At 35.7% G+C, this 27901-nt stretch overlaps 1 protein-coding gene across 5 annotated transcripts in view; it reads left to right on the plus strand.

Moving 5' to 3' along the window:
* Positions 1–27901, plus strand: part of clip1.S (CAP-Gly domain containing linker protein 1 S homeolog) — a 62576-nt gene extending 34675 nt beyond the window's left edge. For all 5 annotated transcript variants that reach the window (XM_041580362.1, XM_041580365.1, XM_041580363.1 and 2 more), the window contains 10 exons: positions 629–3367; positions 5008–5145; positions 6629–6735; positions 9684–9804; positions 13598–13650; positions 20439–20556; positions 22118–22277; positions 23920–23975; positions 25315–25442; positions 25730–27901. In XM_041580362.1, the coding sequence (XP_041436296.1) occupies positions 629–3367; positions 5008–5145; positions 6629–6735; positions 9684–9804; positions 13598–13650; positions 20439–20556; positions 22118–22277; positions 23920–23975; positions 25315–25442; positions 25730–25958 (3849 nt within the window). In that variant the 3' untranslated portion in view covers positions 25959–27901. The remainder of the gene's footprint in view (positions 1–628; positions 3368–5007; positions 5146–6628; positions 6736–9683; positions 9805–13597; positions 13651–20438; positions 20557–22117; positions 22278–23919; positions 23976–25314; positions 25443–25729) is intronic.

Consider the following 27901-nt stretch of genomic DNA (forward strand, 5'->3'; position numbering starts at 1 on the left):
GTTTTGCAAAGCTTTCATAAAATGTCATATGTATGCACTGGCACACAGAAAAGAAAACAGATCCATTTGAAATTACTAAATAAAATTGAACTTGTATCATACTTAAATAATAACTTGGGTAAAATGTGATTTTAGGATTTGAAAATGTGTCTTTATCTCAGATGCCAAATACTTTATATTATAGAGTTCAACTTTCTGCCATTTAAGTAAAAAAAAAAGTGCATTTCAATCTCCCTGAAAACACTAAACAAACAATATACAATTTAAAATACATGACCTCTACACTATAGCATTTATGTACATACTTCCACATACATAGGTGTGTTGTGTATTATTCCACATAAAGCTGTTGACACACAAAAATATCATTTTAATAAAAGAAACATCTAAAGATCTTTATTCACTAAAACCAACATTGGAAATATCCCACAAAATGTTAACTATAACTTTGGGTGTAACCGCTATGGGTATTCATTTTTACATTATAGAATGTTTTCCTCAAAATATAATTTTGACTGGTGCACCAGTGCATACATATAAAAGCTGTAATCCTGCTTAATACACATTTTTATTAGCTTGCTTTATTTCATTTTTGTTTCATTCCTTCTTTCCACCTTTGTCCTTTTAGTCCTTAACCTTTGTGTTAGAATCTACAAGAAATGAATTTGAACTAATATCTGAAGAAATGAATGTTTTGAAATTGGAAAAAGACAAACTGGCCCAAGAGGCCAGTACTTTAAAGGAAGGGGAGCAGTCTTTGCATTTCAAACTTTCAGAGTATGAATCTAGTATCAATACAATGCAGCAAGAACAAAAACAGTTATTGTCAATGAATGAAGATCTTAAGGTTGGAAATAACAGTTTACTCATAGAAATTAAAGAGCTTGAAAATAAGAACTGTGCCTTTAATGATGGAAATGAAGCATTGGTTTCTTGCAAAGAAAAACTGCTGTCTGAACTGGATAATGCAAAGCAAGAACTTTTGAAGATTACTATGGACAATGAAGACTTGCAGGCTGCTTTGGCTAAAAGGGATGCCGATCTAAAAGAGCTTCAAAAAAGCAAAGATTTCTTGGTTGCACAGTGTGAAGATCTTCAGAAACAGAACCAAGAACTGCAGAATTATCAGAAAAATCTGACTGGAGAAAAAATAACTCTTGCAAGAGAAAAAGATGAAATCATTGAAATGCTTAAAAACACGGCAGAAGAAATGTTGAACAAGCAAAAACTTTTGTCAGAAGAGGTCAGTGGATTGAAAATGGAAAATGAATCTGCTGTAGGAAAGCATTTGGAACTTGAAAGCAACTTAAAAGCTTTAATAAGTGAGCGAGACAACCTGTTAAAAGCTACAACAGAAATTAAGACCGAAAGAGAAGGTCTAATGCTGAAGCAAAATGAGTTGAATAGACAGATTGAAAATCTGCATCAAGAAAAAGAGAAGTTAGCACTGGAACGGAACTCTAAAGAAGAAGAGCTTATTGGAGTTACAACACAGCTCAATGAATTACTCCAAGAAAATGCAACTCTCTTAAACAGTAAAGATGCATTGACTGTAATCTGGGCAGCAGTTGAAAAGGAAAAGCAAAAGTTAGAAGAGTATCAACGCCAGCTTATAGATGACAAGATATTGCTTACCAAGGAAAAAGATGACATCATAAAAGTGCTTAAGGAGTCTCAAGAGGAAATTTCAACTGAACATAAAAACCTTGTTAATGAATTAGCTGGACTAAGAAATGAAAAGGAGATTATTACAAAAAAACTAATGGAACATGAAAATAGGGTTTCTGATTTAGTTAAGGAAAGAGAGGACTTGATAAAAACAACCAAAGAACTATCCTCTCAAAGGGATGAACTTTTGTTAAAAGATAAAGAAACAAATTTAAGAATAAGTGATGTGCTTCAAGAAAAAGAGCAGAAGGCACATGAGTTCAGTGAATTAACAGCAGAACTGTCCTCTTTTAAAAAACAACTTGAGAAGTCAACAAAAGATAACGAAGAACTTCGAACCACCAAGGAAACACTATCAAACTTGCTTGAAGATATCAAGACAAGTAGAAATGTTACTGACTCAGAACGTATCAGTTTGTTACAAGAAAAAGAAGAGATGAGTGCATCCCTACGAAAAGTATTCTCTGAGAAAGATGATCTTCTCAAACAAATTGAAGAAATTACTACTACTTCGAAAATGTCATTCGAACAGGCCATATTATCTCAGAATGAAATGAAGGAAGAGATAAATAACCTGAAAAATGATAAAATATTAATATCAATTCAATTGGCAGAGTTAGAAAATACATTTAAATCAGTTTCTGAAGATAGATCTGCATTCAAGAAGAATAATGCTGAACTTTTATCCAAAGAACAATCACTTATCAGGGAGCTTACAGAATTTAAGGATAAACAAGAGATTTTGAATTCATCAAACTCATTGTTGGTTCAGGAAAAGAAAAGTCTCATAGAGGAACTTGAATCTCTAAATGTGAGAATGAATGAAACTACAAAATGTTTTGATGAACTTACAAAAACAAAAGAAACTGTTTCAGTGTCGCTGGAACAAGCTCTGAAAGACAAATTTGATTTGGAAAATGAGATCACAAGTATATTGATAGATAAGAATTCCTTGATTGAGGATTATAAAAAGTCTGGTTTAGAGAAGGAGCTGATGTTGAAAGATAGAGATGACTTGCAAATCAAATTTCAGAGCTTTGAGCAAAGGTTAACCGAAGAAAGAGAGACATTTAATAATGAGAAAGAATCCCTTCTTTTAAAAAATGAAGACCTTCAAAAACTACTGGACACTGTAACCGAAGAAAAGGACCAGGCATTATTAAAACATAAAGAGTTTCTCTCTGAACATCATAAACTTGTAGAGCAGAAGCAGGATATTGAATATAGTTTGCACACAATTAGCAGAGAAAACGAAAGTTTACAAGCTCAGAATCAATGTCATTTAGCAAACCTTGAAGAACTTCAAAGTAATATTGAATTATTAACTAGATCAAAATTAGATCTGCAGGACTTGCATAACTCTATTTTGAAGACACTGGAAGAACTCAGTTGTGTCCATGAAGATAAAAAAGCAGAGCTGGAGGACTTGGTTCGTCAAAAGTCCGAATTACTATTGGCTCAGGAGAATCTGATAGCATCAAATGGCAGTATTTTAAAAGAAAAGGAAATACTTGCCAAGAATTATGAACAATTGTCAGAAGAATCGTTTATATTAACTAGAAAGAATGTAGAAGTCTCAACACAGTCTCAGCAGCTCAGTAACCAATACCAGGCTTTGCTTAATGAAAAGGAAGAACTGTTAGAGAAATACAATACACTCCAGACTCTTCACAACAACACTGAAGCAAAAAAAGATGAGGTATCATATTTGATATAAATATATAAGTATATATAAGCTACTAACACTGAGCACTTTGCCAAATGGTAATGGGAACTCCACTGCTGCTGCATGATATGCACTTTACTTTGTTTGTCACATTTTTTTATATATACTTAACTAATCTGGCACCAAACATTACATGCAACCATCGCTGACCTTTTATATGTGTAATTATTTGTAGTTGTTTTAACATTTACTGCCCGCTGTCATTTTTGTTTTATTATTTAAAGGTATATTCAATTTATTAACAAGTTCTCTGAAGCATGAATTTCAAGACTTCCAAAATAATTTGGCTGTTAGTAATACACGGATAAAAGCCTAAATGAGTAACTCCAATCTAATTTCTCATTTAAGTAATTGTTCCTATTATTTATAAATACTAAGCAATGAAAGTGCTCTGAAGAGTTTAATTTTATGCATGCATAGAATACAAGTTGCTTAATACTTGGAGATCTTTATCAAGTTTGGATGCTGCTGTTCCACTTAGTCATCACCAGTACATTTCTTTGGTACAGAGACAGTGTTGGACTGGCCTGCCAGGGTGATGGGATTTTTCCCAGTGGGTCCTTTGCCCTTTCTTAAGCACAGAGCATTGGCTCTTTTTTATTCTTTCCAGGTTTCTGCTTGTGTTTTTTTTTAAATTTATTTCCAGCAGTAAGAAAGATATGAAAAGATTTAGTTTAGGAGTCTGTGATAGGGTCAGGAAAATGGCCAAATTTCTTGACACAGATAAGCAAGAAAATACAGTGAGCCTGTAAAAATGATAGAGCTGGTGGTTTCTCTTAAAGAAAAATGTACAGTGTACATTTTTTTACAGTGTAAATGTGAGAAAATAGAAATATAATTGGTTTAGAGATGTTCATCCTGCACAGTCTGTCTGGCAATGCTATCCTCTGAAGTCTGTCTGTATCCACAGTTGTGTCTGTCTGTTGTGCTCTTAAACACAAACCAAACTCACTGGAGAGCACAGTTGTGCTGTGATATAGCTATGAATAAAATGTTTCCCATAGACTTAGGGGAACTGGCACCTAGTGTGCAAAAAACAGTGTATTTTAGGATATATTAATCACTTACATTTTCACAGCGAACCTCTAAAAAAAAATGCAGATACCAGGGATTTTCTCAATCAGAAAAGGTTATATAGCTGTGGGTGGTGGTGGGCCCTTGATACTCCGTTCTCTGGTGGGCCCTTGGTGTCCCAGTTTGACACTGTACAGAGATCATACATGATTTCACCCTTGCCTGTGGGGCACTTTTTATTTTACTTTTTTTTTTTTTTACATCTTTTAATTTAGCTACTACTAGAAAAAATTATAAATATGTAAATAACTACACAGAAAAAATACACAGAAACAATAATAATTTTAAATTTTAACAAAACTATTAGTGTTTCTGTGTATTTTTATTGCCATACACCTAACTGTATAAAAAATAATTATTGCCCTATAACAAAAAGTTTTGTTGGTTTGACACCATCTTATATTTATAAAACCTTCAATCTCAAAACTGGGATGACTACGTGTAACTGTACTACTAAACCGTTTAGTTACAGAAGAAGATGTCAAGTAATAAAATGCCTTCTTTTTATTTTTTATTAACTATTATTTATTTTAACATAGGTGTGTCAGATGGCAGAAGAAACTCTTCAAATAGTTGAAAAAGTTACTGCAGAAAAAAACAAATTTGTGAAAGAAAAGGAGGAAGCTGTAAATGAAATGGAAGCACTGAAGATACTAAATCAGAAATTGCAAAAAGAAGTGAGTTGTTAGAAATTGTATTCCCACCATTCATGTTCTACCTTCCCTAGTAACTATTATATGCCTATTTCTCTGTAGGCAGTCATGTCAGGTCATTGTGCCTGATCCTGTGAGAAAGTCAGATTGTGCCTACCCTACAACTAGGTGGGGTGTTGGAGCATTTTTAGTTATGGATGTGACAGGGAGCTGTTATCTTGTTGCCTTCTTATTGTTCTGTTGAAAGGCTGCTGGAGGGGGTGTGATAGCACTCAAACTTGCAGTGCAGCAGTAAAGAGTGACTGAAGTTTATCAGAGCACAAGTCACATGGCTGAGGGCACCTGGGAAACTAACAACATGTGAAACCTCACAGCAAATTTCAAAATTAAACATTAAAAATAAATCTGATTGATCTTTTAAAAACCTTATTTTGATGCAGGATTCTGCTGGAAGAGTGCTATTAACTGGTGCATTTTAAGGCTGTGAATTTCAGGTTGATGTACCACTGAAAATAGAGTGCTTTTTTTGAGTGATATTAATTGTTGGGGTGACATAACTGATAATATCATCAAATATCCGCCTAAACTGACTATACACAGTAATATTGACTTAGTCAGCAGTTTTTATCTATTAGGCCAAAATGATGGCCTTCATTATTAAAGGAACAGTTCAGTGTATAAAAAAAAACTGGGTAAATAGATAGGCTGTGCACAATAAAAACATTTTTTAATATATTTAGTTAGGCAAAAATGTAATGTATAAAGCCTGGAGTGATTGGATGTTTAACAGAACAGAACACTACTTCCTGGTTTGCAGCTCTCTTACTCTGAGTTAGTCAGCGACTTGAAGGGGGCCCATATGGGAACTGTTCAGTGAGGTTGCAATTGATCCTCAGAATCCAGCTCTGATTCAAAAGCAACAGTTATGTCCCATGTGCCCCCCCCCACAAGTCACTGATTGGTTACTGCCTGGTAACCAATCAGTGAAAACCAAGAGAGCTGAAAAGCAGGAAGTAGTGTTCTGGCTATTATGTTAGACATTCAGTCAATCCAGCCTTTATACATTACATTTTTGGGCTAACTATATTAGAAACATATTTTTTTTACCCAGTTTTTATACTGAACAATTCCTTTAATGTCTGATGTGGCCTCAGTCAAATATCAACTAGTAAGACTGGAAATCCGATTGGATGAGCCTCATAGTCAATAAAACATTGCAATAGATTGTTCTGTAAAAAGAGGACATTGCTATCAGAAAAAAATCGAAGGATTATTATATATGCACATAATCCTCAGCATTACAAAGTGATTAAAGCAAAGGGATAAACCTACAAGCTTTAGTGAGGTTAGTGCACCATTACAGCTTTATAATTCAGTAGTCTAAGTTATTGCACTAACAGGAAATGAGCCTAGAACCATTGTTTTATTAGCAGTGACATTCTTCTGTAAAGTCTTTTTTGTGTTGATGCACAGTTACTTGCTTGAGATAAAACTTCTTTTCATACAGCTGAAGGATCTTTCGCAAGAATATAATACATATAGTAAAGAGAACACTCGAAATGCTGAACTTGTAAAATCAGAATGTCTGAAAACAGAAACACGCATGAAGGAAATGTAAGTATATGTCGTTGCTTATTTGAAGTGGTACTATGTATATAAACCAAATAATATTATGGTTTTCCAGATACTTCCCTGAAGATGTATTTGTTATGGTTGCTAGACATTTTATTGATAAGCAGACAAGGGGAAGAAGCTATTGTAATGCAAAAGAAATGTTGGGGATAGAGAGCAAATGTGTTAAGTAGGGGAGGACATGATGCAGGGGAGAGCTTACAAGATTTATGTAAGGAGCCAAGTAATCTCTGAGGAAGGTGAATATGAATTATGGTAGAAATTTGTTTCTGTAACATTAAATACTTTTTAGGGGGTTAGTTATTAAATTCCGAATGCCGAAAGCTCGAAAAATGTAAGATTTTTATTTTTACGGTAAAATCCAAATGTTTAGTAAAAAAAAAACTAAAATTTTTTGCGATTTATTATACCCCGAGGATAGAAAAAGTTTGAATGCGAAAATCCGGCATCTCGGTCCTGCCAAGGTTTTATATAAGTTAATGGGAGAAGTCCCGAAGATATCCTGATCTGTGCTGGGTTTTGTGGTTTTCGGGCAAAAATCTGAAAATCAGGCTAATTTGTACAATTCGAATTTTCAGACAATTTTCACAATTTCTTTCGAGTTTTTTCCCAAAATTAAATTGTTTAGGAAAATGTATTGCTAAAGAATAACCCATACAGATTTGGTTGAGTATATTTCAGAAAATAATTAAATAAATCCAGATTTTGATAAATAACACCCTTAATGTACAGGTATGGGGCCTGTTATCTGGAATGCTGTGCACCTGGGGTTTTCTGGATAAGGGATCTTTCAGTAATTTAGATCTCCATACCTTAAGTCTGTTAAAAAACATTTTAAATATGAATTAAACCCATTCGATTGAATTTCCTCGATTAAGTATTAATAGTATTAGTTGGGATCAAGTACAAGCCACTGTTTTATTATTATAAAGAAAAAGGAATTAAAGAAAGAAATTACATTTTTTTTAATTATAGGATTAAAATGAAATCTATGGGAGATGGCCTTCTTGTGATTCAAAGCTTTCTGTATAACAGGTTTACAGATAAAGGACCCCCTTTTGTGATGCAAATACTTATTAAACATTGCTCATAGAAATATAATGCAAATGCCCCTATATTCTGCTTCATCTTTCAGTTATGTTTATTTCTACTCCTTTATCTCTTCTTTCATTATCGAGGTAAGGCATTCGGGGAGATTGGTCGCTGTAAAGACGAGGCGATTAGTCGCCAGGCGACTAAATCTCCCCGAATCGCCCAATGTGACCAACCTAAAGGGTGGTTTACCTTAAATTAGGTTAACTTTTAGTATGATCTAGAATTCTAAGAAACTTTTCAATTGGTCTTCATTATTTGTTTTTAAAGATTTTGCCTTCTTCTACTGACTCTTTCCAGCTTTCAAATGGGAGTCATTGACCCCATTAAAAATACAAAGGCTTTTTAAGGCTACTTTATTGTTGTTGCTACTTTTTTATTACTCATCTTTCTATTCAGTCCCTCTCCTATTCGTTTTCCAGTTTCCTAGTCAAAGCAATGTATGGTTGCTAGGGTAATTTGGACTCTAGCAACCAGCTGAAATTGCAAACTGGAGAGCTGCTGAATAAAAAAGCCAAATAGCTCAAAAACCACAAATCATAACAAATGAAAACCCATTGTAAACTGTCCTGGTAAATCGCTCTCTACATCAAATAGGAACAACCTCTTAAGTTTTAGTTTCAGCAACATATAATATTGCATTACTTTGTTCACCCTAACTAGACCCCAAACCATACTACCCAGAACCTTAGTATTTCAGCAAAACACCAGGGTTTGATATTAACTCAAATATCCTATTTAAAAACTATGTTATTAGATCCACATATTCAAAAATTGCTAGAGTTACATTTTACATTCCAGTGGATTAAACATGGGCTGAGTGAGCAGTGGCGTTCCCCTCTATAATAAAAATGGTTTCAGAATAAATGATATTTGAACTTAATAAATATTTACAAAGATACAATCATTGTGTGATATTGTGGCAAGCAGGAAAGTTTTCTTTTTAGAGCGTTGCCTTTTCCCTTTCCCAAAAATGAAAGACTCACAATAATATGTTTGACTGTATGTGGGAAAACTCACAGCCAACCAAAATCCGCAAGATAGGGTAGTTTATCCACATCTTGATTTTTACAGGAAAGTGGCTATTGAGTTCGGTTGAATTCCTGGGCAAACCCTAATTTACAGGTATAAGCAAAACCCCCAAAATTGCCTTTTAAGTCCTATGACAGTAAAAGAAAATTTAAATATAAATATCTTAAATACCTTTTGAGAGGCATACTTTGTCATTTGCAGAGTTCCGCAGTGGGTTGGTGGAAGTCATGTTGAGCAAGGGAGGTGCCGCACGGTTGATGTCAATCAGGACTTGGCTACTGTGCGTGCTGTGCCAGGGATTGCTTTAAAGAGTGAATTAAGCAGCAGAAGATTGCACCACCAACCCTGCTGTGCTACTCTGTTTTTGGGGAGCAGGCAATCAGGGGCAGTATTTGTGGGACCAGTTGTGTGGATCAGTAGGGTGGAGAGTACTAAATTAGATAATTTAGATAAATAGCTTTTGTTTATTATTTGGAATACTATTTAGTATACTATGCTAAACCACATTACTATATTTTGGAGCTTTCTGGATAATAGGCCTGTGGATACAAAGTCCTATAGCAGAACTTTCACATCTTTAACTTCTATATCTCTGAATGTTATGATATGTCCTGCACTATATCTGAAATTTATATTTAACCATTTCTTAAAGGATTCTGTGTAGATTCCGCTTATACCAACTGTTTGTCACATTATTACAGTCATGTGATTGGGATGTATTTTACCAGCTGCAAATATGATTCCAGCCCACAGTTTTTCTTGCCTGTCTTGTTTCCATAGTAACTTTGCTTTCGTTGTCCTTGCAGGGGAGAACTGAGGCTGTTGGCTGAGCAGAAGTCCCAGCATTTAGCAGCTCTACAAGAGGAAAACCTCAAACTTGCGGATGAGCTTGGAAAGAGCAAGGAGGAGGTCACAACAAACCAGAAGGTTGGTACTGTAACATTTACTGCCCCTTCTCTTTTCTGCCAAATTATTGAAATGCTCAGTGGTGATTTCACCTTTTAAAACAGTGGCATGTTATATGTTGATGTTGCATCAAACTTTTAGCAGTGTGTGTTAAAAAGGCACCTGCCCAGTATGAATGAAATGTTTATATATTCTTCTTGTTGCATTGCTGGTTAAACTCAGAAAAGTGTTCAGGCGCTTTATGATGTGTCTGTCCATGTTGTGCTTGATCTGCTGTCATGTACAGGGATCACTGCCCTGAATAGCTCTGTGTTTATAAATTCCATAAATCGATGTATTGTGCTTTGAAAATGCTCCCACATGGATACGGATAAGCATTTACTACTTTAAAGTTTTAGTTAATATGTGTTGTACAGTCATTGGCAGCCATACTCTCTATTGAGTCAGGTTTACGGCTAATATGCACCAACTACTTCAATTTGCATTTTTATGAGCAACGATTAAGAAGCTTTTGTATGTGGTTAGTGCAGTTTGTACTTCAAAATATATAGTGACTTGTCTCTATGGCAACTGCTAGATAATTGCCAAAATGCAGTTTCGTCTCTGCTTATAAGACCAATTTATCTGTCACTTTACAAACATTTTATGTGAGAAATACGATCTGCAATATTATCAGTTTGTGACATAGAGATATAATCCTATTGCATGTCTGCTTACTGATTGAAATAATTTCTAGTCCCATTTTATCTGCTACATGATACATGCAGAACTGGCATCTTCATACCAAGCTTAGTTCCATAGGTTGCTATTGCATGAGATTTCTTCTGCTCTCAGAATTAACAGCCCTCTTTGGTGTGGGTGTAAGCATTGGTGTGGAGCAGCTATTTTTAGCTTGTAACAAGCTCAGCAAAGGTGATAATAGGAATGAAAGATTCTGTAGGGTTTTGAGAGCAGCATTATCTTAGACAGGTACATAATTTACTGATCAAATTAGAAACCATAATAATGAATTCTATAAACATCAGAGAAGAGGATCAATTAACATTAAGGGGGGCATCATCAAAATAATATATCCTTTGTAGCACTGCTGCTGATGGAGATATTTTTAGTGGGATTTAGTAATCATTTGCGTAAGAAGGAACATATGAAAGGTTAATTGCTCAGCTAGTACAGTCTATAAACCTCCAGGAGTCAGGAAAGGCTCAGTACCACCTGCTTCCTTTATCTACTTAAAGGGATACTGTCATGGGAATTTTTTTTCTCAAAAAGCATCAATTAATAGTGCTGCTCCAGCAGAATTCTGCACTGAAATCCATTTCTCAATCTGACATGGGGCTAGACATATTGTCAATTTGCCAGCTGCCCCAAGTCATGTGACTTGTGCTCTGATAAACTTCAATCACTCTTTACTGCTGTACTGCAAGTTAGAGTGATATCACCCCCTCCCTTTTTCCCCCCCAGCAACCAAACAAAAGAACAATGGGAAGGTAACCAGATAGCAGCTGCCTGGTAGATCTAAGAACAACACTCCATAGTAAAAACCCATGTCCCACTAAGACACATTCAGTTACATTGAGAAGGAAAAACAGCTGCCTGCCAGAAAGCATTTCTCTCCTTAAGTGCAGGCACAAGTCACATGACCAGGGGCAGCTGGGAATGTCTAGCCCCATGTCAGATTTTAAAATTGAATATAAAAAAATCTGTTTGCTCTTTTGAGAAATGGATTTAAGTGCAGAATTCTGCTGGAGCAGCACTATTAACTGATTCATTTTGAAAACATTTTTTTTCCCATGACAGTATCCCTTTAAAGAGAGCTGTGATGTGATAAACCATTCACTGATCTTAAATGGAATGGAAAGGGATGCACAATACATATGTGTGAATATATCAAAACATGCAAAGGACACATTTCATTCTGTTCTTCTTGGGTGCTGTGCTGCTGGCTACAAAGACTGTGCTACTGTCTCTTTGCCTGTTTGCACATGCATTAATTACCTTTGCTGCCAGAAGTGGTGTTATTTCTGTGCTACATTTTCCCAGAGCTCAGGGAGAGTCTTTCAGTGGGGGAGGCATGCACACCCAATGCCTACCAACCATAAATCTGTGACACAAATTCACTAATTGTAGTCACATGCCTGTGGTGTGGGATGCTGATTATTTCAAGAGCAAGGAAGAAGTAGCTTTAAAAAAACAACAAACAAAGCAGGTCAAAATGTAAGGAGACAACTTTTTTTCTAATTTTGGTTCTGTACATTACCACAATGAATGTTAAATGAAACAACTTCAGCTTTAATTCAGTGGGTTGAACAAAAAGATTACATAAAAATGTGAGCAACTAAAGCCTTTCTTAACACAATCACTTCATTTCAGGGTCTCTAATTACTAAATTACTAAAAGTAATTGGACAAATTAAAAAACTGAAAATAAAATGTTCATTTCTAATACTTGGTTGAAAACCCTTTTCTGGCAATGCCAGTCTGAATTATTGAACTCATGGACATCACCAGATTCTGGGTTTCCTCCTTTTTAATGCTCTGCCAGGCCATTACTGCAGTGGCTTTCAGTTGCTGTTTGTTTGTGGGCCCTTCTGTCCAAAGTTTAGTCTTCAACAAGTGAAATGCAGCTCATTTGGGTTCAGATTAGGTAACTGACTTGGCCATTCAAGATTATTCTACTTCTTTGCTTTAATAAACTCCTGGGTTGCTTTGGCTGTATGTTTTGGGTCATTGTCCAGCTGTATTATGAAATGCCTCCCAATCAATTTGACTGCATTTAGCTGGATTTGAGCAGACAGTGTCTCTGAACACCTCAGAATTCATTTGGCTGCTTTTGTCTTGTGGCACATCATGGATAAACACTAGTGTCCCAGTCCCACTGGCACTGTGAAGGGTTTCTCTTCACCATGGAAATTATTCTGCGATCATCCACCACTTTTGTCTTCCATGGTAATGTACAGAACCAAAATTAGAAAAAAGTTGTCTCCGTCCAAATCTTTATGGACTGTATACCAATACTTTAGAATAAGGTAAATATACCTCGACAGGAAAAATGCCAGACCAAACAGTCTCTTCTATCGGGAAACTTACCCAAAATGCTAAATGTGTATAGTTTATACAGATCCTTATCAACTAGTATCTGTAGTCCATTACTACTTAAATCAAAAAGTGTAAGACCTGTACACAAGGAGCCATTTCCCAGCTGTTAGGGGTCATTTTTATTTAGACAAATAACTTTTTAATGGGTCAACTGGTTATTGTCCCATAGCAATTGATTTTTCTGCACTGAAGAGAAACTGTAGTTTTAATGGGCCACCACACAATCCAAGGTCTAGGTTCTTAGGGATAGGATAGGGGATGGGAAGACTTGAGTACATGATTGGAAGTAATAAGAAGGCTGTGGCCTGCCATGAGGAGACAGTGATTGTTTAGACAACACTGGTCTGGCAAGTCAGCTAAGGAAGCTAAGGAAAAAATATATACATTAAACTGATTCTATTTTTATACAGCAATACAGAGTAAAACTTTAAGATAATTTATAGTACTCCTTTAAATAGCTGTATAGTTTTACAGATTCATAAATTGGTGGAAAAAATTATAACAATGTATCACCTGGCTGCAGTGGCTGCTGTTCAACATCATCCTTGTGTACAATTACTATTTTTTTTTATTCTTGAATGAAAGTTTTTCCTGTTTGGACACTCGTATTTGTTTTGCTTCTGGGCAGGTATTTCATTTACCATCTTTTTAGCTTGAGCTAATCAGATTTGTTTGTTATAGAGCTTTCTCAGTAAAATATGTATTCCTTTTCTTTTAAGCTTGAAGAGGAAAGATCAGTATTGAATAATCAACTACTAGAGATGAAAAAGAGGTAAGATATTTTCTTAGACCCCCTAAATATTAATCATTATTCCAGATGCCTTTTAATGTTCTGACAGAATGAGAACACATGTGAATTCATGCTTTACCGTATATACTAGCTTTCTGACCAACTATACATAACAGCTTTTAAATGGATCTTATCTACAGAAATAAAATAAATTAGCTATAGCCTTTATATTTGGAAGACATATGAGAGTAGCATTTTCAAGATTTGTTGTTAATTCCAGGATCAGGAACCTTATTTACATTTGTCTGGCTGCTCTAGGGATTTCATCAACGCACAAGAATATGAAAAACAAGTGACTAGAACCCAAACTCAGGATGAGTGTCTAATAGTCTAAGCTTGATCAATATATGCCTCACCCAATATGTAAATCATATCCGTGAAGGGAAACATGATTTTGGTGATATGTGCCTATTAACCCATGGGTTAGGATCCAAAATAGGTGGTCCCCACAAACCCCTCTGATATATTGAAATGTCTTTCTATAGTACTAAGGAAACAGATAATTAATTCTATCCTCATTCCTAGGTCCTAAAGTGGAATATTTAGATATAATCAGGGACCCATTTAAAAAGGTTAAGAAATCCTGTGAAAAACATATTCTATTCATTATTCAGGCTGTTAATGCTGATACTGCCACTTCTTATTGGCTTGTTTCTACATACAGGCACTCTTTCATTGTAACAGGCAAGAAAGCTCTGCATAACTATACATTGAAATACTGGATAGATTTGTATTACCCCTTTTCTTCAACATGAGTTTAGTAAATCGTGCTTGTACTGAACGTACTTTTTGGCTATTGTTTAATATAAAAATGTTATGGTTTTTGTTCATTTTTGAGCTTAAGAAGGGCAACGAAGCTACTCTATGTTTTGCTCTTGTAAGTTATATAATTAGTACACAGATAAACCCCCTATATAATGGGATCCTACTTTGAAAACAGTCAACGCAAAGGGTGAAGGGAGGAGGTTGTAGACTGGGGGACATGTATTTTAAAAACATATTTAACTTTCTAAATCCATTTTTGTTTGTAAGAGTCAAATTTTAGAAATATGTATTTTCCTCTTATTCTGCTTTAAACAAGCCTTAAATCATGTGTGCATAGATCATTACTTCTAACTCGCTTGTATTCTCTTTCATTGAGTGTTGTTTTCCCTTTGAAATTACTATTATGGCATCCAACTTCAATACAAAAATATGCAGTTAAGAAACGCACTTTGCACACTAACTTTGTTTTTTATAACCACACACTGCCAAATCCATTGCAAAACATCTGTCTCTTTTGCTTATTGTGTGCAGGACAATCATGAGAACCAAGTTCAGGCATATATATATTATATATATTTTCATTTTCATTTTATGTTTGTAATAGTTTCCCCTTCTTTGAATTGAGATGTCTACTTGTCCTTACTTAGTAGTTAAGAAAACGTTTTGGCAAATTTAGCTGTGTTATAAAGTACAAGCACAGTAGAGGAGACCAGTGGTTTCTCTGATAATGATCTTACCTTGAGTATTTCTGGATTGCTGAATGTTCTGCTCTGTTCCAGCTTGCGTTGCTAATCAATGCTCATCCCATTCCTCTCTCCCTTTCTACTTTTGCTTCCTTTGCTATATCTGTGTGTGTTTAATGGTAAGACTGAAGAAAGTCTATCCACGTTACAACAAATAGTTTTTTTTAATCTATATATATTTATTTTAGTACAGCATTGTTGTACGTATTTGAATGAATATGTCCCAGAGTGTCTTGCTTTTGTTTTTGTAAGATTTTTTTAAATTATTTTTTTATACTGCGATTTTTCCCAACCAAAAACCAAGAAAATGTATTTCTTGATCTACTGTCTTTCACACCTCCTCTTTTTTTCACTAATATGTGGTCTTTGATATATTTTTAAGCCTGCCCAGTAACACTATAAGGTATCTGCTCAATTATTACAGACATATTATAATAATAGACATTTGAGTAAGAAGAGAAGAATCTATAGCCTACCCTACTGATGGCAGGGCTATCACTTCTTGAGGTTAAGTGCTGATCATGTGCATCAGACTATTTACACTGTCTTATCAAAATTAGAGCTTCTGCTCCTTTTTTTTAATATATTCAATGTATTGATATTAAATATCAGTATTACTGTATTTCTGGCTAACACAATTAGATGTGTGTATTACAGAAACTTAGGGAGCCATATCTCACAGTCTTCATTCACACTACCAACATGGCCAGCCTGACCAACAAAACCCTGTTTTGAAATTGCATAAAAAGTTGGTAGAATTTATACACAAGGGTGGTTGAATTCAGTTGTTTCTTAGGCTATTGTAATGATAGTGTAAAGCACTTTTTGAATTTTGTTGGGGTGATAAAACAAAACTGTGAGTCCATTAATATGCAAAAGGAACGTGTAATTTCATAATGCTGCTTATTGCTAGATTCTCCACTTGCTACTCTTTTACTTTTGTGTACTAGATCCATAAATGTGCTGAAACTAATTTTCTTGCTTCAATTAGTATAGCCTTGTGTTGTACATGTTGGAAAGGACTCCCAGTCAGTTTTCCCTCACAGTGATATTAAAGGCAACTGATTGAGGTCAACTCATGTCCAGATTTATGGCTTTTAGACTTGCTGGCCACCAATTTTTATGAACTACAGTTTGAGTCTGTGAGTAAATGGATGGTATAGTATGTGTACAGCACTGTCCAACTGGGGAACTGTTGGTCATAGACGGCGCTGTTGAGGTAAGGTAAGTAAGTCTAAATACAAACAACTAAAAATTCTGTATTTCTGAAATAATGAAGTTTATTTTCACTATTCCTCTCTCAGCATCTGTTTCTCTTCATTCTGTCTTCCTGTAGCAGTTGGGTGTCAGATGAATGATCCAGTATATCTTATAGAGGGGCTCCCTTTCCTAGCAGATGTATTAGAGCTCACTCAAATAACCGACTTCAGCACAAACGAAATTTAACAAAATGACTGCCTTTTGCACAAATTCTGCATGTAGAGAGACATGATGTCTGGTGATTTTAATAGAATGAGCTCTAATACATCATCTACGTAAAAGTACCCCCCCCCCAATAAGATATATTGGATCTAACTGTCAATGAATATCTGACACCCAACTGCTGCAAGAAGACAGAATGAGGAGAAACAGATGCTGAGAGAGAAATAGCAAAGATAAACTTGAATATTTCAAAAACGGGACAGAATTTTTGATTGATTGTATTTAGAAAGTTTATTATTTTAGTATGCTGAAGCTAATATTAAATTTTCATTTTCGAGAGTTTCTCTTTAAAAGTATTTAAAGTATTTTAAATATGAAGGCATGGATCAGAAACCTTGAAAGTCAAATAAATGTTGTTTTGAATGTCATTCTAATAAATGCCCCCTCGTTTCTTTTTGATATATAGGGCTATTATATAGCCCTGCTTTTTTTGATAGCCCTGATTTTTGCTCAGACTCCTGTGTGGCTAAATATGTAGTCTGCTCACAATTATTCGATGTTCACAGACTTGCCTGTTTCTTGATAATGTAAGTCCTGTGATTTTTGTTGCGTATTTGCTCTTAAACACACTGGTTACTATTTTTAATATATATATATTTTAACACCATTTTTACAAGAGAAAATTATCAGGAAACTGGTAGGGAGGAGGCACTGATCCTTCCATCATCATAACCAATGCTTTGCATGATACTTGTGTAGTGGAGCAATGCATGCCCTTCTGTGTCGCTTGCTGACTTATGTTTAGAGTTTTGGATCTATATTGGAACAATTTTCTTCCAAAGAAGGGTACAAGTTGGTTATCCTGGGCATCTTGGGTCTACTAAGTAACATTTTCCTGTATTTAACCTTAAACGGACACCATCAGCTAGAACAAAAGTTTACCTCTGAATATCTATTGGTGTCCTTTACGGGTTAGCTAGAACCCAATATGATCTGAAGATAGAATTGGTTTTCTGTACTTATGGGACTTACAGCAACGACCCAGAGGTGTTGCAGCCAGGGGAAAGCTCTTGAGAGCCCAGTATATGCTCCGGTTGATGCATCTAGCATAAAACATTACTAAGTGAGGTAACAAATAAGAAACACCATAACATTTGATCAGATAAGAATCTGCTGGATCCAACAGGAATTAAGAATTCTGATGCAGACTACTGACAGCATTGGTCAGTAGTATGCATCAGCCAAGCCATGCAATGAACAGCAGAACTAATGATAATATCCTTGTCGTTTTTATAATGTCGCATGCCTCTAAAATAGACGTTGCTTGGATGATTGCATAAAAATGTAAGATATCTATAGCGCCTTCCAACTTACATACATTAGAACTGAATAGTCTTAAAGTATTTTATACTATTAGCCACAAGATGTCTTTTGGGCTGTGCTACACAATGAACTAGTAGCTGATTACATAAACAGAAGTGGATTTCCATTCTTTTGCAATGATTGACCTGTAGAAAACCTTTAAACCTGTTTTTGCCTGACACACAGATGCATGTTGTAGGTCAGTGATGATTTCTTAGTTCTCTAAAAATATTCCCTGAAAAATTCTACATTAAATTATATTATATGTGCCTCCAATTCTACCTCATACACTTAAAGGGGTTGTTCACCTTTGAGATAACTTTTAGTAAGATGTAGAGAGTGATATTCAACAACAATTTGCAATTTGTTTTCTTTTTTTATTATTGAAGGTATTTGAGCTATTTTTTGAGCTTTTTATTCAGCCGCTCTTCAATTTGCATCTTAACCAATCTAGTAACTAGAACCATGCAAAAGTAACAATAACTATATTTGTAGCCTTACAGAGCATTTGATGTTTTAGAAGGGAGTCCACGATGCCCATTTGAAAGCTGCAAAGAGTCAGAAGAAAAAGGCAAATAACTATTAAAAAATAAATAATGAAAACCAATTAAGAAGTTGCTTATAATTGGCCATTCTATAACATATTAAAAAATTTTCAAAATGAATCAATTAATAGTGCTGCTCCAGCAGAATTATGCACTGAAATCCATTTCTCAAAAGAGCAAACAGATTTTTTTATATTCAATTTTGAAATCTGACATGGGGCTAGACATATTGTCAATTTCCCAGCTGCCCCAAGTCATGTGACTTGTGCTCTGATAAACTTCGATCACTCTTTACTGCTGATATCACCCCCTCCCTTTCCCCCCCTAGCAGCCAAACAAAAGAACAATGGGAAGGTAACCAGATAGCAGCTCCCTAACACAAGATAACAGTTCCCTGGTAGATCTAAGAACAACACTCAATAGTAAAAACCCATGTCCCACGGAGACACATTGTTACATTGAAAAGGAAAAACAGCAGCCTGCCAGAAAGCATTTCTCTCCTAAAGTGCGGCACAAGTCACATGACCAGGGGCAGCTGGGAAATTGACAAAATGTCTAGCCCCATGTCAGATTTCAAAATTGAATATAAAAAAACCTGTTTGCTCTTTTGAGAAATGGATTTCAGTGCAGAATTCTGCTGGAGCAGCACTATTAAATGATTCATTTTGAAAAACATTTTTTTTCCCATGACAGTATCCCTTTAAAGGTGAACCACCCCTTTAAACCACAACTATAAAATAGACTATTATGATCATGGTTTTATAAACACTGGGTAAATTTGCACATGGGCAGTAACCCATAGCAACCAATCAGTGATTAGCTTCTTTTAGTCAGCTGCAGGTTGAACACTGAAAGCAACCATCTGATTGGTTGCCATGTATTACTGCCCAGTGTTTATAAATGACCCCAACTATATTTACAGGAGCTATTGAGAACATGTTCAGTGGCACATTTATTATCACTGCCCAATGGCTGTTGTACTCATTAACCTTTTGTCATGAGCACCAGCAATGCCCAACATGGTACAGTTTGGCAGCATCCCAGGATGGCACCCCATTCAGTCTCCGTGGTCTACAACTCTGCCATGCTGGCAATGGGATTATAACCCAGAAAGCAGCCATTGGCCACATACATGATAGTGATCATGTTATAAAGGTTTTAGACATAGGGTGGATTTACCAAGAATTTGTGAATTTCTCTAACCTGGTAACTTTCCCTTGCTTATTTTAACTAAGCTTTTCAAGTATTTACATGTTTTGCTTGCATTTTTTACTGAAATGTCTGGTATTTATGGCAATGAATTTTAAATATAAGCATTTGATGTGAAAAAAGCACTATTTGGAGTATAGGGAAAAACTCACCCTTTGAAAATTAGGACCATATTTACAAAAATGATATTTGAATGGATGTAGCATTAAATTGTGTTTTGTGTCTAGTTTTTATGTCCCCTGTGAATCTAAAATTACCCATGATAGGTATTAACGAGCTAAACTTATAGAAATACACTGCTGTACTAAAAAAAAACATTGTTTAGGGTAGAGTGGTCATAAGGGATTTGTACTCTCTCGGTTTAGGGAGTGTTGGTAATAGCAGGAGCTGTTCTTGGATAACCAATCTTGTGCCTGATTTATTTTTTTTATTATGGATTTCCCTGTTGATAGCTGTGACCATTATGTGCTAAACGTGTGCTATATTACATAGGGATAGCCACCCTGGCTTATTCAGGAAGCTGTGAGTTATTGCTTCACAGTGTAGAGCTTCAGGTTGGCTAACCCTATAGGTAACCCTTGTAGTTACAATGATACTTTTTCCATTTGTTTAATGTGCAGAGAATTTTACCTTTTGGTCCTTTTGTAACTGCAACTTTTGGCTTGTAAAAAGTGTTCTCCAGTTATTACCTTTTTCTTTGGTTTCTGGCATTGATTTTTTGCAGAGATTCTTTAACAAAGAAAGAGTTTGACAAAGAGAAGGCTTCACTACAGAAATCGCTCAACGTTACAAGTGCCTTGATCACTGAAAAGGACAAAGAGCTTGAAAGACTGAGAAATGAGGTAAGTAGTTTTATGTAGCATAGTGTTGTCTTGTACATCTCAGCCAATCAGTGTACATTGTTTACTGAAACAAATTCTAGCCTCTCTGAAGCAAATCCAACCTTCTTAATACCACTCTTGTGTCTTTTATTCCTTTCTCTACCTTGATTTCTCTCCTTGTTATGGGACAAAGTAATCTATATCCTTTACGCTTTTGCACTGCCACAATATACAATTCATTATTTCTGCCACACCTTTAGAATATGGCATCTTCAATCTCCCTAATTCTTTGTTTCTTAGTACATTAGATTTTTAATTCAGGCAGTTAGAGATTTTGAATACAAACGTATTCACACAGATACTACAACATTAGTGTCGCACAAACAGTTATATAGCCAAACATAAACAATTCAATAGCAGTGGTGGATTAATGAGATGTGAGGCCACTAATCTACACTTTCCCGAGGTTTAAAGTGGCCATTCTCTCCCTGAAGCCCAATTTTTTGTGATCCCATGATTATTGAAAAAGCTAACCTAATCGTTCTTGGCCCCTAGGATAGCCTATTCATTAATCCCTGTACAATAGTATACAATAGTTCTTTAATTCTAATACAAAGCAGGCAAAATGTTGCCATGACCGTACAGTCCCATAATAGAAGCTTGTTGTGTGTGACACCTAGGACAGTCTTGGGAGGAAATAATCAATGTATTTACAGGAGTGTAGTACATTCCGTGCACAAAGTAAAGTTGAATCATTTGGTCACTATAGGTAAGGGAGACTGATAATGGCGACTGCACAAATTTGCCCATTTAATATCATCTAAAGATTGTCCAATGGCTTAGCACCTTAGATTATAACTGTCTCCATGTGCCCACGGGGTGGAAAATAATTATTACTGTCCATCTTCATGCTTTAAATATTAAAGACAGCACTTTGTTCTTAGACTTTGGAATGTTTGTCACACTTTCAAAGCCTGATGGTATAGACATCTGATACCCCCAAGTTTATATTCCAGAGGTGGTGACACATAAAACAGCAAATACCGTACTGATCATTGTGTGTGGGTTTCGTATATATTCAGTATTGAAATTTCCCCCCTTTTCAATTCAAAAATGTTAGTTTACTACTTTTCACATATTGTGAACCCGATGTTCTTGTCCACTGTGGTCTTGGACTATGTGTTGTTCCCTTAAAAGTATTCAAGGTTGTTTTTTCCATTCTATGTAAAGGTTCAGTTTGATAGGAGACACGGGCAAACCTTTGGCATAGCCATGTGTTTTGACTAAAAAGAAAGCCTTATGCTTGAAGTAAGTGGAGTTAAGACATAGGGCTTGCAAAGAACAACATTTTTCTGGGTTTCTGCTAGGTCTGTGAATAGTAATGGAACATCATAACACACCATTTTTTATCAGTCTTTTGTTTGGCCTCCCTATATGTGTTGACAAATGTCCATGCATTCTGAATGAAATGTACTGTGTTACAAATTAAGGGGGCTAAGAAGCTGTTCAAGTAGTTAACATATGCATATTACAAAAGATTTTTAGTTAATCGCATTGAATCTGATGCCATTGTCCATTGCAGGTTTCAGAACTGCGTGAAAAGAACAAGTCTGCAAGATCTCTGCAATCTGAACTGAGATCCCTGGAATCTGAAAAAATAAATCTGGAGGAAAGGGTGAAAAACTTGGAGAAAGAACTTAATGACAACAAGAGGCAGTTGAACAATGTCTCAAACTCATCAGGTAGAAATAAAAACGGTCAATGTTTATAGCAGACACTTAATTAGGGATGGGCTGAATCCATTTTTTTTTTGGGTTTCGGGGGAATCCCAAATCCTTTGTGAAAGATACAACGGAAGCCCGAATCCTTCACTAAAGATTTGGCCGAATACCGAACCAAATCTGAACCATGATTGTGCAAATTAGGGCAAGTAAGGGTTAAAGAGAATCGCATACTGCGTGCACAGTTAAACATTTCTTTACTTCCTTGTTTGTGTGATGAAAAGTCAGATGATTTTCAGTATTTGTTTGGCCAGAAACTTAGATTTGGCTGGATCTGAATCATGCCGAAAAAGGCACAATCCTGGATTTGGTGCATCACCTATTACTGAAGCCAAAATGAAAAACCTGCACAGAGAATTTGCTGCAACTCATAATGTCAATTGTGAATACATTATAACTTTATGAAGCCAGCTCCATTATTTAAGGTGATTAATTTGCTGTCCTCTGCCCCAAAATAGAGCCTTCATACTTTTAATTATAAATATAATAATGAAATCCCTTGCCCTAATATATTTCTGGGCTTTTGCTAATGGAGCTCTCCAAAACCTCTGGCAGCATGTTTCCTGGTTTTGTGTACTTCACTTATGCTGCCTAATGAGTAAGGACTGATTCTCTGCACTCAATGGAAATTGTTTAACATACACAGAAAGGCTTTATATACCCTGGTAAAACATATAATAAATATTTTTTGTCATGTTACTGCATCTGTTGAAATACATGCTGAACACAATGCAACACATAATGCGTTTGTAGACTTTCTAAACACAAGTTAATACGTTTTTTGTAAGGTTAACATACATTTCTCTGTTATGCTAAAAACTATATGTAAAAAGTATCCAGACACCTGTTTGTCCAACATCTCATTCCCAAACTAAGGGTATCAAAATGGAGTTGGTCTTCCCTTTGCTGCTATAACTCTTCTGGGTAGGCTTCCCTGGAAAATGGTTGGTAGGATTTGCTTTCTTTCAGCAAACTTTGGGCAAGTGTTTTGTCTCACGGGTTACATTCCATTTGTCCCCACTTGTGCTTAGTTGAGGTGAGGGCTCTGTGCAGGCCAAGTTCTTCCACTCCTGGCTTAGCATGCCCATTCTATATAGAGTTCTCTTTGTGTATAGGAGCATTATTGTGCTGAAACACATTGTGATCTCACAGCATCTGACCAGCCCCCATTCCAGTGGCATCAACCTTTTCACCAGTCTAGCTGGCACAATTGTGATGCAACGTTTAGTTGCTTCTGATCACCCATAAAACCCCCATGCCTTCTATGAATATTTTTATATTTTAATTGCAGCAGTGACTATTCCAACTGAGCAAGTGTCATTTTAGACTGGGTACTTTTGGCCATATAGTGTATTTCAAATAAGCATCAAACACACAGAAATTTAGCATGTGGTAAAACACCGAACTGAATGGTCATGTGTACAATGAGGCATAATAAAATTAAATCAATTTGCTTAGGTGCCCTCAAACCTTTGTTTCATCATCAATGCTTGCAGGAAGGTACATGATCTTTTATTTGTTTTCATGTACTCCATTTTGTGTGTGTGTGTGTTTTTTTTTATTTATTTTTTAAATCCAAATATGTCTTGTAAATCTTTTATAGGTGATTCTTCTTTCAACAGCCAGTTTCAAGAAGAGAAAACATCATTGGAAAGCCAGGTACTCTAAAAGATAAAGCCTGTGTAGTGGACATTTATTGTGCTTAGTAATTAGACACAATGCATTAAAGTGTGGTCTTCAACCTTTTTTTACTGGTGAGCAACATTGAAATGTAAAAAGTGTTGGGGGAGCAACACAAGCATGGAAAATGTTCCTGGGAATGTCAAATAAGGGCTGTGATCGGATAGTTGGTAGCCCCTATGTGGTCTGTCAGCCTACAGGAGACTGTGTTTGGCAGGACACTTGGTTTTTATTCAACCAAAACTTGCCTTCAAGCCAGGAATTAAAAATAAGCACCTGCTTTGAGTCCACTGGGAGCAACATCCAAGGGGTAGTTGAGCAACATGTTGCGTGTGAGCTACTGGTTGGGGATCACTGCATTAAAGGAATAATTCAGTGTAAAAATAAAAACTGTGTAAGTGGAAATTTTTTTTTTAATATAGTTAGTTAGCCAAAAATGTAATGTATAAAGGCTGGAGTGACTGGATGTCTAACATAACAGAACACTACTTCCTGCTTTTCAGCGCTCTAACTCTGATTGGTTACTGCCTGGAAACCAAGAGAGCTGAAAAGCAGGAAGTAGTGTTCTGTTATGTTAGACATCCAGTCACTCCAGCCTTTATACATTACATTTTTGGCTAATTAACTATATTTTGCAATAATCTTTGGGGAGAGTAGCTGATTAACTCTTCCAAAAATGCTCATTACTAGTAGTATGGTCTTGGGACTCGTTTCCTCCCTGATAGAGGCAGAAGCTCTAATATTACAGGTCTAGTCTCAAACTGTGTTCTGTCTATATAATTTGAGGCCTCAGGCTTATATATTACTGGCAGGTACAGCCTGTGCCCACAAAGAGACAGAACTCCGGTCACCCTGAAGATCCTGGGCATGAAACAAAAGTCTCATCGTTCTCACAGCTGAAGACTGGGGAACCTGTAGAAACATACTGAGCTTAACAATGGATTTTTTAAATCTGTTGATAGCTGTCAGGAATATGTTACTATTTTGAAGCAATTTTTGAAGATTATTATTGTATGTAAAATAATATCGTATGACCCTTTTATAATTTTGAGATTTTTCAGTAGTTTAGTAAGTAGCTGGTCCTTTCTGACGTGTCAAAAAGTGAATTCCTTGCCTTTACTTTTACTTTGATGAAGTTTAATAATAAAGACCTGAAGCAAAATAAATATGGACATCTACCTGTCACTTGCTGCATCGTTCATGATGACTGATTTGTCTTTGTTCTCATGAATTTTAAAGCAGGTTTATTAAAAGAACTCATCCTGTTATCCATCCAGTACTATCTTTTCATTTTTTCTTTGTTTTTAAATGTTGCTAGATTGAATTCCTCAACTCGGTAATAGTAGACCTTCAGAGAAATAACGACGACTTAAAGCTGAAAATCGAAAAGATGATTGAAGCATCTCTCAATGGCAATAATGAAGAAGAAATGGATAATCATGAGAGGTAAGTGGTCTGAGCAAAGGCATTGTCGATAATATTGGTAGTCGAACACCAGATATTATACAAAATAGCATTTGTTTTGAATCTTGCTAAGAGTATTCATGGCAGAATAAATTGAAACTTTGTACATAGACACAGCGGTGTTTGTGTAGGTGCGATGTGGAACATTTATGAAATAAAGAATTACATTTTAATTGAATACATTTAAGATTTTATATGTATAAGGGTCAGGAACCACTTTTGCAAGAGAAAACAGGTACTAAAATGACTACAATATATTTTCTTTTCAGCTTAAATGGCACACAGGGCAAAAAGAAAGTGCCCCCTCGACTTTTCTGTGACATCTGTGATTGTTTTGATCTACATGACACAGAGGACTGTCCCACACAGACTCAGCTTCCCGACTCTCCTCCTCACTCCACCTTCCATGGGAGCAGAAAAGAGGAACGTCCATATTGTGACATATGTGAGGTTTTCGGACACTGGACAAGTAGCTGCAATGATGATGAGACCTTTTAAAAGGGCTTTGCTTCATAACAGTGTTATTACCAGCATTTGTGTGCACAGGCTTCAACAAAACTAACTATTTATAGTGGGGAAATGTTCCATTTATAATAAGCATTTTATTTCCCAGGATTGGCTGTAACTGAACTCTGCAAGAGAAAGCATTTAATCCGCTGCCTATGTTTTATCAATTCAGTATACCACTTAAGGGCTTGCTAAGTTATTAGCGCTAACTCTAAGAAACCTCATTTGTTTTTAGATTCAACAAATATTACATGCATATTAATCTTATATTTTATATTTGCACTATTTAAAGATGAACATTAAAATGCCTTTGACTTTTGACACTGGATGTAATCAGAAGGACACATTACTCCGTTTTCTTTATTGCCATCTTTTTTTTCATTTTCACCCATCTTTTTTTCCCCATTGTTTTTACACTCATGATTAGTGACTCCATGAAATGGGTGAGGTGTGAAAATGACCACGGTACATAGAGAGAAAACTTTATTTGCTGGAAGTTTCAAAGCACCAAAGTGTATTATGTTTAGCTATACTTTAGTTAAATCTGCAAAAAAAGGAACGTGATTGAGTGTTAAGGAAGACTTGATCATTATCAGTAAAGGTAGAAATTCCTTTATTACATGTGTTTGGTTTGAAAGCCCAAGTATAACTGTCACTCTTAGCGATACATCAGATAAATGTCATCCAATACTTCCATAGCAGTAATTCTTTGTGCTGCATCATAGGTCTTGTTAAAGGAGAATTCAACCCTAAACTTAAAAAAACCCTACCCTACATAGACCCTCCTCCCCCCAGCCTAAGTGTTGCCCCAGGCAAATGCCCCTGACGTTTTACTTCGGTGCTGATTCAGCCATCGGAGTTCACAGGCGCCATCTTGAGCTGCTTTGGTAATCTTCGGAATAAGACCAGCATGTTGGTGCATGTGCAGTTGGAGCAATTTTCTGTTTCGTGACAAAAATGGGTTTTTTAAGTTTAGGGTTGAATTCTCCTTTAAGGAATGGGTGAGTGTTAACATATCATTACATTAATCATCCGCAAATATCTGTAAATCAGTGCCCAGGTCTTTAAGTACACATTTAGTGTCTATACTGTATCCAGTTATCCTTCCAGAATTAACCAGTAAGTTAATATAGCTTTCTGATCTTACGTTCCATTATACCAAATATGCATATCTTAAACCATTTAACTAAGGCCTCTCTCTGTCTGTGTTGTTCTGACTATATGATTGGTGAGTAGCACATAGACTCTCTGTTTTAGTTTTTGCAATCACCACTCTTCCAGGTCTAATATAACAGGGTATAGCAGTTTGCTACTCTAGTCATTTGGAAACCGCTAATATGTGGTTGTTTAGTGCCTCAGATGCAAGCCTGGCTCGTTATTTAAAGAACAAAAGAAAAAAGCATACTACACATGATTTCAGAACTGGAGTTCATATCCTTCAGACTGTCTATATTTACTACTCAATGTATTATTTTGTCCTTATTCATTTAACTCTGCCCTAACCACCTTTGTAACAAGATGGAGAAATCAATATTTATTAATACTGCTGGTGTACGGAACGCCTTTTGCTATTACTGTACAAAATCTGTTTATAGAGTAAGTGGATAGGTTAATATAAATGCGCTAAATAATCCAGTTGGAATATGTATATGAATTGCTGGTCCCATAATGTATAGTAGGTGTAAGAATGAATGAATGTAAATTTGCATATTCTCCCTAAGTGAAGTCAAAAAAAAATTGTAAGATCTATTCAGAACACAAGAATCTCTGTCAACATACTGTATGGATTTCCAGTACATATTTATTGTTTATGTAATATGTATGTTCTTAAGTGAATTTTTCTTATATTGAGAATTCTGTACCTGGCTTTCCATGGAAGAATTTGTAATTGGCTATAAAAAGCTGTATTAACTTAATAAATAAATTTGCTGATA

Source organism: Xenopus laevis, chromosome 1S (genome assembly GCF_017654675.1).
Source record: "Xenopus laevis strain J_2021 chromosome 1S, Xenopus_laevis_v10.1, whole genome shotgun sequence".
Taxonomy (NCBI): domain Eukaryota; kingdom Metazoa; phylum Chordata; class Amphibia; order Anura; family Pipidae; genus Xenopus; species Xenopus laevis.